We start from the raw sequence: 16197 nt of genomic DNA on the forward strand, positions 1-16197 counted from the left end.
CCAGCCATCACACTTCAGTGAGTGGAGTCACTGGCGAGAGTCAGAGGTCTAGTTGACCAGGGTCATGAGAGCTGTTCAGAAGCTAGAAATCAGGAGGACCTTGCGCAATACCTGGGGAGACCCCCGGAAAGCCATTCTTCCCCTGACAGTACAGGCTGTGGTGGAGGAGCCCATGGAGCTCCGGAGAGGTCTGCACCAAGATTTTTGCTGCCTGTGCTGACGGTTGGGGAGAGGACACTAAGTGGTTCGGGGTCCCAATGCGCTGGGAGGCTGGAGAGAAAAAGCTACAAAAAATGGCTTTTGCCCCAGATGGCCCACTTGAGATGTTAGTAAGAACTGCCTCCTCACTATTCTACAGCCATGATGAGGAGGAGGCCAAGGAGAGAAAACAAAGAGACTGAGATAAAGCAGCTGCTTTTGCTGCAGCACTAAGAGAAACAGACCCTAAGTCTGATTCTCGGGGCCCCAAGAAGAACTCCACAACTATATTCATCTGCTACCACTGTTAAAAGCCAGGCCACCTCTAGAGGAACTGCCCTAAGAAGCCCCCTGGGCCATGCCCTGAATGCAAAGGTGACCACTGGAGACTGATCTGCCCTCTGAAGCAGAGGCCGCAGAGCTCAGACCCATCCCACCAGTTAGTCCAACAGGAATGAGGGGGCCCGGGGCATACTCTGCCTTCTTCCTCTGGCCAGACTGTCATCGCCATGGAGAAGCCCCAAGTAATCATGACTACAGAGGAAAAAGAAAACAGCCTGTTGCTAGACACAGGTGCAAGTCTCTCGTTCCTGCTTTTCAATCCTGGCCTTCCTTCCAGCCATCACACTTCAGTGAGAGGAGTCACTGGTGAGGAGGTATTTTTCACAACCCTTAGGCTGTAACTACTTGTTAGATCTTTTTTGTGTATCTCTGTTTTCCTGAGAAACCACTTTGAAGATACCACCATGTATTACTGCAGCCATTGATATTTTCCTACTAATCTGTCCATAACTCTGTAATGTCTGTATTATTCCTATGCTATTTCATAAATGGTTGTATGTTTATTACTATGTGTTTCCTACAACAACCATTGAGAATAGTCAATGATTATTCAATTGGTCACTCATGCACAGTTCTATTTATTTTCTTTAGAAATCATTTTGAAGATACTAAAGTACTGTACAACAACCATTGATATAATCTCCTACCACTTTTGTCTGTAACTATTATTTGTCTATTTATTTTCCTCAGAAACTATCTTGTAGATAACAATATGTAAAACAACAACCACTGATAATTTCCTACCACTTTGTCTGTAATTTGGTAAGCCCCCCTATTACTATGTTATCTTTCTTTTACTCTTTAAAATAATAAAAAAATTTTAAAACTAAAAATACACTTGCAATTTATTTTGGTGTACAGAGAGGCTGTAATTTTATTTGACGTGGTAGAGTGGCAGATAAGCCTTCTCTTTTTATGAGGCCAATGTTTAATGATACTTTTTGCCTTGCTCTAGAACCATAATTGAAAAGTAATGAATCTGATTTCATTGTGTTGTTCTGTATATTCCACAAGAAAATAAATACTTTGCTATAAAGAGACAATAATCATTGTTTAACATTGTACAATTCAACAAATACTTGCTGGGAGCCAACTATAAGCCAGGGCTACAACAGAAGAAAGACAAATATAGTCTCTACCTTCAGTGTCTACCTATAGCTTAGTAACAGGTAATTCTATTACTACCAGTGTGTTGAGTACTTAACAAAGGAGTGTACATTATATACGTCATACTTTTTAAAAGTGACTAAGGCAATTCTTAAGAAAGTATCTTTCTTGCCAGGTGTAGTGGCACAAACCTGTAATCCCAGCACTCAGGAGGCTGAGGCAGGAGGATTACCATGAGTTCAAGGCCAGCCTGGGCTACATAGTGTGTTCCAGGCCAGCTGAACTACACAGTGAGACCCTATTTCAAAAAAAAAAAAAAAAGTGAAAAAAAAGAGAAAACATCTTTCTCATTATTATTACAGATATCCTCTATAATATCCTATATTAATATTCAACATACTTGTTACTTTTTACTCTATTTTAAATGGATCTTACTGACAACATCCATTACATTCTTGCCCTGGCTTACATTTTTCCCCCTTTTTTTCACATGTCATTTCATCAATACTAAAAAAACTGACAAAATAACCTCACTGCTTACACCCCAGAATCATTGTTTCATTAAGGCTAAAAACTCAAACTGATCCCCAAAAATAAAATTTTGGATCTATACAGAGGTACTCAGTTAAGGGCTACAGCCTGTAAAGAGCACTTCACCTTCATTGTAGGGCACTGGATTGCCAATCTTTACTCCAACTGTTTCAGCTGATTTCAAAACTTTCAACTCCATCAAAATAACTACTCTCCTACAAAGGCAAACAAATAGAAACAAGTTAGAATAAATAAATTCAGAAGCCTTGCCAATGATAAGCTACTTAAAAAGCTTTCCCTGAATGATTAATTTCGATAAAACATCTTTCCCTTTGTTAACAATCTTTCATTACTAAATGACTTGAGAAATATGTGGTATTAATTCCTATGTAAATATTTCCCTTAATCTTTCATGGCGTCACTATCAAAACTTTTTATGATTGTAGGGTATGCATTTCCCAACTAGTCCCTTAAATTTAAATGCTGCATAGTTGCTACATATCTTCAAGAAGCTACGGACATAAAAGATTTTGGTTATGAAACAGAACAGTATGTGGCACAATGAGATGATCTGTTTTCAGAAATGTATACTTATCTAAACAGTTACTTCCCTATGAAAACCAATTATTACCTTTTTTAAAATAGTGCTTGTTAGTAATACAGTAAGGTTTGTTGTGAGAAATTTTTATTACTTACCTTTAAGAAGTTCTTACCCCAAAATTTACCCCCCAAATTTAAAGACTCAATCCAAAAATGGGCATCTGAGACAAATACACACTTCTCAGATGAAGAAGAACAAACAGCAAATAAATACATGAAAAAAAGTTCAACATCACTGGTCATTCTAGAAATGCAAATTAAAACAACACTGAGATGCCATCTCACCCAGGAAAGAATGGCTGTCATCAAGAAATCAACCAGTAACAAATGCTGATGAGACTGTGGGGAAAAAGGAACCCTTCTGCACTGTTGGTACGAGTGTAGACTAGTACAACCAGTGTGGAGATTCCTCAAAAAACTAGGACTAGAGTTTAAATTTGACCCAGGCATTGCCCTCCTGGGTACCATCCTGAAAGAATTAAAAGCAATATACCACAGTGATACATGCACATCCATGTTTATAGTGGCACAGTTTGTAATAGCCAAATCCTGGAAACAGCCCAAACGCCCATCAACTGGTGAATGGATAAAGAAGATGTGGGTTTTTTTTAATACACTGGAATACTATTCTGCCATAATGAAAGATACTCTCAAGACATTTCTAGAAAAATGGATGCACCTTAAGACTATACTCTTAAATGAAATAAATCAAACACATGTGTAAATATCACATTGTTTCTCTGGTGTGAGAAACCGAAAGTATAAATAAAGACCAGAATGTATGATGGCCAGGCATGGTGGTGCATGCCTGCAATCCCAGTACTCAGGAGGCTGAGGCAAGAGGATTGTTGCAAGTTTGAGGCCAGAGTGGGCTACAAAGTGAGCTCAAGGCCAGCCTGAACTAAGACCCTGTCTCAAAAAGACAAAAAAAAAAAAAAAAAAGACAAGATGTATAAGGGGTATTGTGAAATAGGAAGAAAATGTTCAAATGGGGAGGGAAACCAGGGAAAGGGGAGGGGATAAGGAAAGAAGGAAAAAGTTTAAAAAAAAAGAGAGAGAGAAAAGAAGGAAAACATGGACACAAAGGTTTTGTGAATGAGGAAGGGAGGAAGGTTGAAAGCAGGGTAGAGGAAAATGCACCAATAAAATCTGATTCAAAAGCAAAGAACTTACAGGTCTTAGACTCATCTTTAACTCTGATTAAAACATTTCAATAACTGCCCAAAGATCTTTAACATAGGGTTAGAGGATAGCTCGGCGGCAGAGCCTTTGCCTGTGATGTCTGAGGCCCTGTGTCTGATCCTCAACACTGCAAAAATTAATCAAAGTAAAACTTTTGACACGGCTCACAAGCTTTACCCACGTTAACGTCCCTCCATCAATCTCATCACTCTTGAGTCCAAGTTTTCTTTTAGTTCCTGGCATATGCGATGCTTCTGCCAGGGACACGGCCTGCATACACATTGCCCTCTGATTATGTTTCTTTCCCTTCTGCCTTTGCCTGACACTCACTTTTCAGTTTTTATCTCAAGCATTACCGCTCCAAGAGACACTGCCTTACTCTCTTGTTTAGATCAGGTTTCTTTGTTCCGCTCAGCTACAACCGGGATTTCTTTCCTTTAGAACCTCTCAGTTTTTAATTATATATTTATTACTGTTTATTTTATCTGTCTCTCCTTCTAGATGCACTTTCAATAAAGGCACGTAGCCTCTAGTGCTTGAAGTAACAATGGGTCCCCAGCTGTTACTGCATACTTGCATGAGAATGTTATCACCAGGTCTGCATTTTAAAAAGAACTGCAGGGGCCGGGGATATAGCTCAGCTCAGTGGTGCAGCACCTGCTTGGCAAGCACAAGGTCCTGAGTTTGATTCCGGGTACCAAGCAATAAAAAATAAAAATTAAAAGAACTGCAACAGGAAGAATGAATTTGTGGAGAACTAAGTCAAGGCAAGCAGCCCAATAGAGAGAAGAAATGATGGAGGCCTGAAGTAGTGTTGTACAGATGAAAAGAGTAGATAAATCAGAGCAAACGCTAGGCAACAATAAACTCAATTTCACATTTTATTTTTTAAATGTGGCTGCTAAATTTTGGATGTTTACATATAATTAACCAGTTTACTTTTATCAGGCTATCCTACCAGGGTTAAAATGAGCCTGAAATGATCTGCTCTTGAAAATGGAGATAGGGACTCTGTAAAACTATCTGATATTTAGCAGTAAATATTTAACTATCTTTTCAAATTATCCAAATCACTCCATAGCATATAAAAATAGAAGGCTTATCAATTATTTAGCATTACCCTAATAGCAAAACCTAGAAGAAAACACACTCAAAAAATTTTCATCTTGAAATATACCCCGAATTAAATATTAAAAAGATGAATACAACAGCATATTAAAAGAATAAACAAATATCACCTTGCAAAGAATACAGATGTCAGACATATTAAACATCTTTACAGAGAGAGGCAATCTAAAAAATCCAGACTGAGGGAGACTGTGTAAGGGTGATAATGGGACAATGATCTGACTTCCTTGACAAACAGTAAGAGAGGAAAAGATTTGGAGAAGGACCTGCCATGTCAGGAGACTTACAAACTATCAATCTACTGCAGTGTGAACTTTACTTTGGACCCTGATTCGGTTAAGATTCTATATGTAGGGCTGGGAATGTGGCTCAGTGGTAGAGTTCTTGCCTTGCATACACAAAGCACTAGGTTCGATCCCCAGCATCACACACACACACACACACACACACACACACACACACACACACTGTATGTAGATACATACTTTACATACTTATATATACAGATACATAAATACCTACCTTCATAGAGACCTATCTATCTGTCTATGTGATGTCTGATATTTATTTCAAAATTACAGATGAAAATAGATACAAAGCTAGGTGTGGTGGCAGACACTTGTAATCCCAGCACTTGGGAGGCTGAGGTAGGAGGATCACTGTGAGCTTGAGGCCAGCCTGGGATACATAGTGAGTTCAAAGCTAGCCTGAACTACATAGCAAGACCCTGTCTCAAAAAAAAAAAGATGTAGAAAGGATTTAGACAAAGCTCTCAGATGACAATCTGAAGGTGAGTAATGGCTATACGGGGACTCATACCACCACTGTATATTCTGTCTACTTTCATGGACATTTAAAATTATCCAGAATAAAACAGATTTGGGGGAGGAGCTGGGGATATAGCTCAGCGGCACAAGCCCCTGCCTAGCAAACACAATGTCCTCAGTTCGATTCCCAGTACCAAAAAACAAAAAAAACCCCAAAAAACAGATTTGGGGGAAGGGTTGGCACACTTGTAAGCCTAACAGGAAGATCTTAAGTTCCAGCTCAGCCTCTATCTCAATACAAAAAAAGGGGATGGGGTGGGGATGTAGCTCAGTAGGTAGGCCCTGGGTTCAATTCCCAAAGAGAAAAAAGGAAGCTAAGAGGATTATTTTTTAGGAAGGATTTATTTTGTAGGAATGAAAGACTAGTTCAGTATTAGATAATTACATAATGCTAAAGGATTAAAAACAATGATCATATCAAGATATGGCGAAAGCTTTTTAAAAATTCAAGAGTGATACTTGAAAAACCCCTGAGTAGAAGGACCTGAAAGAAAGTTCTGAACATGATAAAGTGAAGGTATTTACATGATACAGGCTGAGCAGTGAACGAACAGCATTTCCATTAAAATCATGGCACAAAGGCACTTGCTGATATCACTACTATCTAACAGAGTTTTGATGTTGCTCATTCAGTAAGATTGAGAGAAACAAAATAAATAACATAAATTTTAGAAAAAGTAGACAAATAATTGTGTATGCTAAAAAATCCAAGAGATTTAAAATGGGCACATGTCATTGGGATGAAAAACCTAGTCATCAATTATATAAATTTAATACATATGCATTCCAACAAGAGTTTTGCTTATTTTTAAAAACTTGACAATATAACCACAAAACTCATATGGAAGAATAAACACAACAGCTACCAAGAAAATTTGGTGGGGGGGAGTAAAGGAATGCATTGCCCAAAGTTAACTGAAACACTCTCCATATGATAGTTTATCTAAAACTCTACGACATGTAATTCTAAGTGTTGTGGAGAAGGTGCACAAGCTCCACACTTATATGCTGCTGGTGAGAACGTAAACTGGCATAGCTGCTTTGCAAAATCGTCTGGTAATTCCTCAAGTTAATCATAAAGGTAGCATTTGATCCAGCAATTCCACTCCTGATCATACCTGCCTAAAATCTTCCCCCAAAACAAAACAAAAAAAAACTGACAGGAACAGACAAGTCAGTGGGAAACATGGCAAATTCAGAACAGATAACATTCTTTCTGTATCTGCTTTGTCACCAGGCATCAATTTTCTGCATAACTATCTCAATAATCTTCTGGAACTTTAAAAAATTTAGATCATACCTCAACTCCCCTGATCAAAACCCTGTAGCTTCCCAACACACTCAGAATAAAATCTAAACTTCTTCCTAAAGCCCTCCATGATACTTGCTACCACCTAGAAAAAAGTTAACATACACTCTTCTCTCATCCTCTATGTAAAAGTAAACCTCAGATGAACTAATCTACTCTAAGAGTCTCATGCTCTACCAACTGAGCTAGCCAGGCACTCTAATCTACTTTAAAAATTCACAGGTATATCTGAAGAACTAAAAAAGTATAACCTGGTCAGGAAAAAGAATCCAGGTGTCATAAAGAAAAAAAAAGAAATAAAGGGATAAATAGATTTTTGCAAAAATAGATTTTTGCAAAATTCTTTAGTTTTTTTATCATGTGATAATGTATAAAAAAAAAGACAAAAAGAGAAAATATGTGAAACATCATAAAGAGTTAATATCTCTGGTTTATAAAGATCTCCTATAAATACTAATTTTTAAAAAGAAGCTAGGCACATTGGTGCATATCTATAATTCCAATTACTTAGGAGGCTGAGGCAGGAAGACTGCAGCCTGGGCAACTTAGTGACTCCTTGTCTCAAAAATAAGAAGAGCTGAGGACGTAGCTCAGTGACATAGCACTTGTTTATCACATGTGAGCCCCTGGCTTCAATTCCCAGTAAAAAATAAATAAATAAAAATAATAAATAATAAAAAAAAGAAAAACTACAAAATAGTCAATAAAAACAAGAAAAGACATTTTATCTCACTAACATGGAAATGTAAATTAAAATACCAATGATTAGCAATTTATTACTTAAATTAAAAGTCTAGTATGTTGACAAGGTTCTTTTTTTTTTTTTTAAATTATAGTTTGCTGGGTGTGGTGGCGCACACCTATAATCCCAGCACTTAGAAGGCTGAGGCAGGAGGGTTCGAGGCCAGCCTGGGCTACAGAGCAAGATCTTGTCTCAAGAAAACAAATAAAAATTAATTAATTAAAAAATAAGTTTTACTGAAATATTACTCAGATACCATAAAATTCACCCTGTCAAACAGTATGATTTGGTGGATTTGAATACATTCAGAGTTGCACAAGTATCACCACTGCCTAACTTCAGAACGTTTTTATCATCCTATAAAGAAATCCTTTCCCCAGTGGTAGTCACTGCACATTCCCCCACTTCTAGAAACTACTCGTCTGCTTTCTTTTTTTATGGATTTGCTTTTTCAGAAACAGACACTCTTGTACCACACTTAGGAGCAAGGCAGTGGGTATATTTTGTCCTCTGATCCCACAATATTAATTCTAGCAATCTAAAAATCTAGAAATAAAATCATGAACACAAAAAGAAAACTGAACAAAATGAGTGTTAAAGCCCTGTTGTGAATAAACCTAAATGACCGTTAAGAAAGCAAGAAGTAAACTTGGATGTACACATACAGGCTCTCAGTGGAGGCAGAAAAGAATCCAAGGCAGGTCTTCATGCTGAGGGGCAGAAATAAGGCAGAGCCCATGGCAGTGGAACTGTACTCCTAACAGAGAGAGCACTGGAGTTTCCCAGTGAGGGCTGTCTGTACGCAATCCAGCAAAGCTCTCCATCCTCTCCTACAACCATTCCCTAGAGGACAGAAAAGCGAACGGAAAGCACAGCTTAAGGCACTTACAGTAGCCTGGAGTGGAAGACAACAGGTCCCATGCAGGAAGGCTGGCATGAAGATGTGCCTCACCTAGACTGTGTCAGAGCAAGTATGAAGTCTGGACAGAACTGTCCACGTTAAGCACAAACAAGATAAAAATAAAGGACACAGTAACAATGCAAAACACAACAGTGTATAAAAATGAAAGAAACAAGGAAAGGAAAAGACAATTAAGGAACCCAACCTAGAAGAAAGCATAAGCCATGAAAGGAGATGATAATTCCCAGAAGTGATCCATAAAATAAGTAAGACTATGAATTCTATAAAGTAAGATCCAACAGACGAGCTAAAACAAAAGCCAGAACAGGGAGTTTGAAAAGCCAAGAAAATAGAACAAAAGTAACACATCTAATACTTAAAATATAAACATCCAAAATTAATAACAGAAAGGATAAAAGTTTAAAGAAAGATAAAGATATATCCAATAGATATAAATTGAAAAAGCTGGAAATATAGATAATGTAACACATACTAATATACCTTTACTAATATGGAAATGCTTGACATATTTGCTTTTGCAATTAAAAGTAAAAAATGTTAACAGAAATGTGACACAGAAAACTCTGCCTCTCCTACATAAGTCACTTAGCAATGGAAATAACAGCTCTATTCACTATTGTTCTACTCTGTACCATCTTGTAGGTATTTAACATATTCTGTACTGGCTGAATACCATTTTTACTAGGAAAGATTCAAGACTCCCAAAAATGGCAACATTAAGTAATTAAATATACATCTTGCTGTAGTAAGTTGCCTCTATTAAAAGATTCTAAAAACAATCAGAAGTAGTCACGCATTCTCCTTGACTCTTTTGCCCTGAGATTTCCCATCTGTTTCCATATTTTTCTTCCCTTGGCATCATGCTTTCGTTACCTGAGTTTGGAACTGAACAGCTATAAATTCTGAACCGAAAACTCACCATTGGCTTTTTAAATTCCTAAGTGAATTTTGGCATCTGATGTACTTCTCTGTTCACAAATTAGTACCCATACAAGAAAAGAGAAAATAGAACACATACCTTCCGTCTTTCAGAGTGTTAACAATAAATCGGTGAATCTGGCAAATACAGTTGCTGGCCAATTGTTCGGTCTCAACAAGAGAGTTCATCTGTGTTGCTAACATGAAAGCTGAAAAGCACAGAGATGACTTTAGCTTGCAAATGTTTCAGTCTAAAGAATGTGAAAGCTGATCACAAAGAAAAATAATGACTTAAATATGTTTCTCTTTAAATTAGAACTAATCAAACTCTAGATATGAAAGACAGTATCATCTGTTATGTTAAACATGTGCTTCCTATCTTAAACATACATACATATATATACATATACATATATATATATATATATATATATATATATACACACACACACATATATATATATGTATGTATTTTTAAAGGGCCCCAAACCATTTTTTACATTTATTCAGGTTTCATGACAAAGACTAAAAAATCTTTTTTGGGTCCTTCACATCATACTTGAGATAGCAGACACCTATTCTGTAAATTTTCTCCTGCCTTCCTTTTAAAGTTCCTGATACAGAAGTAAAATCCCCAAAAAGGCAAGTATAGGACAGCTAACCAATCACATTCACTAAATGTCTTAGGGAAATTAATTTTAAAAAGCCGTAGAGCACTCATTAGGGAAAATTAATTAAGCCAAGTGGTAGCTTTCACCATATCCATTCTACTGTTAAGAGTGCTCTCTGCCAGCAGCAATGCTGTCTGAATGTATACTTCAGGAATGCCCCAAATTATGGCAATCAACATGTTGGATATGCTTGTTATTTAAATAGTTACAGACAGATACTCAGATTTATATACTCACAGGATAGAGTGTTTATTCCATCACTCATAAGCAGTCGATAACGGGGTGGACTATTCCCTGTGGTAATGGGGCGGATGTTCTAGGATAGAAAATGATTCATTAGCCAGGTTTTCTGCCCAATCCCCAGAGATAAGTAAATCTAAGTTGCAGGACAGTGGGTTTGTCATTAGTTCAGGACATAATAAGCTATACGCCCATTCTCTTGACAGCTAAATGCAAATGGAAGAAAACTGAATTTGTTAATTTTTTTCCACCAACCTTTCTCTACTTAACATTATTAAATATAATACAGACCAGACTAAAACGAAGATGCCGGTTTGCTGTGTTCTCCCTCATGCAAATCTGGCTAAAATTCATTACAAAAAACAGTACACATATATGTATATAAAAAGGGCCTCATATAAAGTACTGTATAAGCTGGGTGTGGCAGTTCATGCCTGCAACCCCAGCTACTCAGGAAACTAAGGCAGGAAGACAGTGAGTTCAAGACCAGCCTAGGCAGCAAAGCAAGACTGGCTCAAAGAAAAAAAAAGAAAAAAATTTAGAGATGAAAAAAACAAAAACACCTTGGCCTTGAAGGGGATTACAACCTGGATGAAGAGGAAAGCAAAGTGACATAAGCAAAATGTGTACATAATGCTACCGAGGCAGCGCCAAGACATTTATATCCCAACTTGAAGGAGACCAGAGGCAGCTTTCTGGGAGCAGTAAAATATATAAACAGAGCCTGAGGATAACTGGCAGTCTGGGAGCAATGGGAGGCCAGCAGGCTTACTGTCTCAAAATCTGCAGGTGTGATCCTGGACTCTGCTTCTACTGATGTTTGCAATGCCTATTAAACACGAGAATCTCTTAGATAAATGATGAGCTAATCGAAGAATTTTAAGCGGACTCATTCATGTAAATATATCTCTCCAGAGATCACAAGTAACACACGTTTGAACAAGATAAAACTAAGGACAAGTAAGAAGACAGTTACAACGACATTTAGCATTATGTCATCTATTCACCATGGAAAAGAACAGAGAGGCAAAACATGAAATCTGAACCTCCAAAGGTTTAACTTTGACATAATTTTAAAAAAAGAAAAAAGCTGGGGAAAGTTTTGAGGTGGACAAATCTATAATTTATAATTACATATGAGTCTAGAACTGTCTGACGTAAAACATATGCAGTTACTTACAATGACTTGGAGAATGGGTTTTATGGATGTCTCCCCCTGCTGCATTATAGCCTGAAATAACAGAAACAGATTCTGAAATAACAAAACCGATTTGAAACATGCACTCAAATCACAATTAAAAATCGGTAGACTTTTATAGTTTGATATTAGGATAGGCAACAAGTAATGGTGTTATAAGAGCCTGTTCAGAGCCAGTCATTTGAAAGATCTGATTTATCATTCTGGACAAATCATAAAAGTGCCCATTTTCAAGGAAAACAAACAAATAGCATTTGTAGTCAGTAGTGTTTTCTTATGAAAAATCAGAACTTTTAAACTTCACAGAATCCCAATACTTATACATTTTTCTTATTAAATCATTGGTGATATTAATACAGATGAATTTTTGATATAACCAAATATATTGACATTTGGCAAATTTGCATAATGCGACAAGCCAATATTTTCCAAATGACTAATGTTTGTTAAAAACAAAACATAGGTTTAAAAAAACACTTGTTCAAAATGTAAGACAGATCAATCTATATCCCAACAAACCTTTAAGAAAAGATCACTTTTTTCTTTTTCTTTTTGAACCCAGGGCCATACTGAGCTACATCCCCAGCACCCCACTTGTTTTTGAGGCAGGGTCTTGTTAAGTTGCTAAGCTGTAGACGCTGGCGAGACTGTGGAGATAAAGGAGTCATTCTCTCCGCTGTTGGTGAGAGTGTAAACTGTTATAACCAATATGGAAGTCAGTATGGAGATCCCTCAAACAACTAAAACTAGGGTTCCACTTGACCCAGTTATTCCCCTTCTGGGTATCTTCTCAATAGAGTTAAAAGCATCATAGCACCTGATATATGCATGTCCTTGTTTACAGCAGTGTAACTTGTAATAGCTAAATCTTGGATACAGCCCAGATGCCCCTCTAAACAATGAACGGGTAAAGAAAATGTGGTTTTTATGTACAATGAAGTACTACTGCACCATAAAGAAGGGTAAACTTTAGACATTTTTAGGTAAATTGTCAGGAGCCACAGAGCTAGTGATGTTCACATCTGCAGAGCTAAGAGCACAGAGTGCCTGAGGATTGCCCTGAGGGCATAAAGCACCCCAGGCGAACAGGTGTTCCAGCCCTGAGAGTTAGTTGTTAGGCAAAGGGGTTTCATCTGACATCAACTTTCTACATGTATAAATAAACACTGCCTGGTTGAGCAGTTCCCTTCCTCCCATCTGGAGGAGGGCTCCACTTGACCTCAGCTTTCTGTATACTGTCTCTTTATTTCTCCATCCTCTCAAAGTCCCCCACAGGGAACTTTGAGAGCTGTGCTGAACAAGGTAGTAAATGGATGCACCTTGCAACCATACTTGTAAATGGAATGTCAGACACAGAGTTTATATACTGGATTGTTTCTCTTGTGTGAGAAACTGAAAAGGTAAATAGAGACCAAAATACATGACAGATACTGGGAAATAGGAAGAAAATGTTCAAATAGGAAGGGGAACAAGGGAGGGAGAAGGGAGAAGGGAAGGAAGAGAAACAAAAAAAAAAAGAATAGAGTGAAAAAAAATGAAAGAAAGTTTTTCATAAATAAGGAAGGGAAGATGGGTTGCAGGCAGGGGAGGGAAATGGGAAAAAAACAAAAATATATTACATAGAGATATAAATGCCCTATGATGAATGTGATCATTATGTATATCAAAAGTGTACCAAAATAATTAATTAAAAGAAAAAAGTTGCTAAATTGCCTGGGCTAGGCTCTAACTTGCAATCTTCCTGAGTCAGCCCCAAGAATGCTGGGATTACAAGTGTTCACCATCACACCTGGATACAAATTTGGATATAGTATAAAAAAAGAGGTCTAAGTTGAGGATGTATAGCTCAGTGGCGGGGCAGTTGCCTAGCATGTGTGAGGCCCTAGATACAATCCTCAACACAGCCAAACAAAAATGGCCTGACAAAGGCTATTAAAATACTCCTCCTTTTTCCAACCACATTATCTGTGTGACGTCAGAGTTCCTTCATTTAGTTCAAACAAAACAATGGATTGAATGCAGAAGCAAGTAAGAAAATTTGTCATATTAAAGAGATGTACAGAAATATAAAACAATACCACTCTTGTCAGTATTTTTGCTTTTCTTTTTCACTACAAGGGCTTAAACCCAGGGAACACTGATCTATATCTCCACCCCTTCTTATGACAAGATCTCACTAAGTTATTTGTTGCCCTGGTTTGAACTCAAACTTGTAATCCTCCTGCCTCAGCACCCACAAAGTACTGGGATTACAGGAGTGTACCAACACACCTGGCTATTAAATATTATTTATACTAATTGTTATTTGAAATGAGTAAATATGTTAAAATATCTTAGTTATAATTTCAAATAGATATGGTGTTATAGATATAACCCACAAAAACAAAAGGCCTTATGTAAGCCTCAATGTTGCCTAAAAGTATATAAATCCAATTGTAAGACCAGAATCATGGACTGAATATGTAGGTCCCTCCTTTTTTCATAACATTAAAGCTTTATAATCTCTAATATAACGGCATTAGGTGGAACCTTTAGGATGAGGTCATAAAGCTGGGGACCCCACAATAAGATCTGTGTCCTCATGGAAGAAAGAAATCAGATCTCTTCCTTCAACAGCACAAAGAGGTCTCATAAGTACACAGTGAGATGACAGCGGCCTAACAGCCAGGAAGAGTACCTCCACCAGAAACCACACCTACTGGCTCCTTAATTTTAGACTTCCCTGCCTCCAAAAATGTGCACAAAAAAAAAAAAAAAGTTTACTCTTTAAGCCACCCAGTTAACAATATTTTTAAATTGCAGCCCAAGATAAAACACACTGTCCTAAACCAATCACTACAAAGTAAAGCAAAGAGTACACCTAAGAAATCAATAGTGGTGATAATCCAAATCATAAAGATAAATAATTCAAAAGAAGCTAGGAAACCTAAAACAATGACAAAGAACAGATGCAACAAACAAAAAAAAAGTAGCAAGGTAAGAAACTTAAAACCAATCATATTCAATGTACACAATTTTTTGAGTACTCTAGTTAAAAGGCAGAGATTGTCAGAAGGAGAGCCAATTATTTGCTGTCTACAGAAACAACTCAAATATGAAGAGCAAGATAAAGGAAAACACTGGGAAAAGATACATCATGTTTTGTTTATTGGTACCGGGAATCGAACTCAGGACCTTGCACTTGCCAGGCAGGCACTTATGCCACTGAGCTATATCCCTGGCAAAAGCTATACCATTAATATCAGACAAAGTAGATCCCAGAAAAGAGAATACCAGGGTTATAAATGGACATTTAAAAATAAGGCCCAATGAAGACATATATAATGTGTGCAATTAGCAATGTTTCAAAACACTTTAAATTTCAAAATACTTGAAGAAAAAAACTGATCAGATTAAAAGAAAAAAATAGACCAGATGACAACTGGTGGTTTCAACATCATTCCCTTCTACTTGAGGATGAACACACCAAGAGAGAAGAGAAATACATGTACCCCAGGAAGACTATAGGGATCTTGAACTGCCCTCCCCAAAAGTATTACTAATTGAATGAAAATGAAAATAGAATCTATCTAAAATTGCAGGATGGCTACACTTTCAAAATTGATATACAGGCTTAAAGCAATCCCAATAAAATCCCAATAGTATTCTTCACTGGACTCAAGAAAACAACCCTAAAATTCATATGGAACCAGAACAGACTCAGAATAGCAAAAGCAATCTTGGGCAACAAGAGCAAGGCAGGAGGTATCACAATCCCCGACTTCAAAGTTATACTGTGAAGCTATGGTGATAAAAACAGCATGGTACTGGCACAAAAAAAAAGACATGAGGATCAGTGGGACAGGACAGAGGATACAGAAACACCCCATGCATATTCATCTATTTGATCTTTGACAAAGGGGCCAAAAACATACACTACAGGAAAGACAGGCTCTTTAATGAACAGTGCTGGGAAAACTGTTATCCAAAGTGTAGAAGCCTGACTCTAGACTCCTATCTCTCATCATGTATTAAATTAAAATCAAAATGGATCAAAGAACTAACTGGTTTTTGCCTGTGGGTATGTGTCTTTTGAGACAGTTTCATTATGCAGTTCAGGCTGGCCTTGAGCTCACTTTGTAGCCCAGGCTGGTCTCGAACTTGCAACGATCCTTCTGCCTCAGCTTCCTGAGTCCTAGGATTACAGGAGTGCATCACCACACCCAGTCCAAAGAACTACATGTTAAAACAGAAGCACAACCTGCTGAAAGATAAAATTGGTAAACCTCTTGAAGTGATAGGC

General features: G+C 37.4%; 1 protein-coding gene across 1 annotated transcript in view; it reads right to left on the reverse strand.

The window, feature by feature from the left end:
- Positions 1-16197, reverse strand: part of Rpa1 (replication protein A1, 70kDa) — a 57772-nt gene that overhangs the window by 34441 nt on the left and 7134 nt on the right. Inside the window, exons 2-5 of the mRNA XM_005402602.2 lie at positions 11898-11948; positions 10715-10793; positions 9907-10015; positions 2305-2393 (exon numbers count right to left, since the gene is read on the reverse strand). Coding sequence (XP_005402659.1) covers positions 2305-2393; positions 9907-10015; positions 10715-10793; positions 11898-11948 — 328 coding nt within the window. The remainder of the gene's footprint in view (positions 1-2304; positions 2394-9906; positions 10016-10714; positions 10794-11897; positions 11949-16197) is intronic.

This window comes from Chinchilla lanigera, unplaced genomic scaffold (genome assembly GCF_000276665.1).
Source record: "Chinchilla lanigera isolate Chin_1 unplaced genomic scaffold, ChiLan1.0 scaffold00080, whole genome shotgun sequence".
In the NCBI taxonomy this organism is placed as follows: domain Eukaryota; kingdom Metazoa; phylum Chordata; class Mammalia; order Rodentia; family Chinchillidae; genus Chinchilla; species Chinchilla lanigera.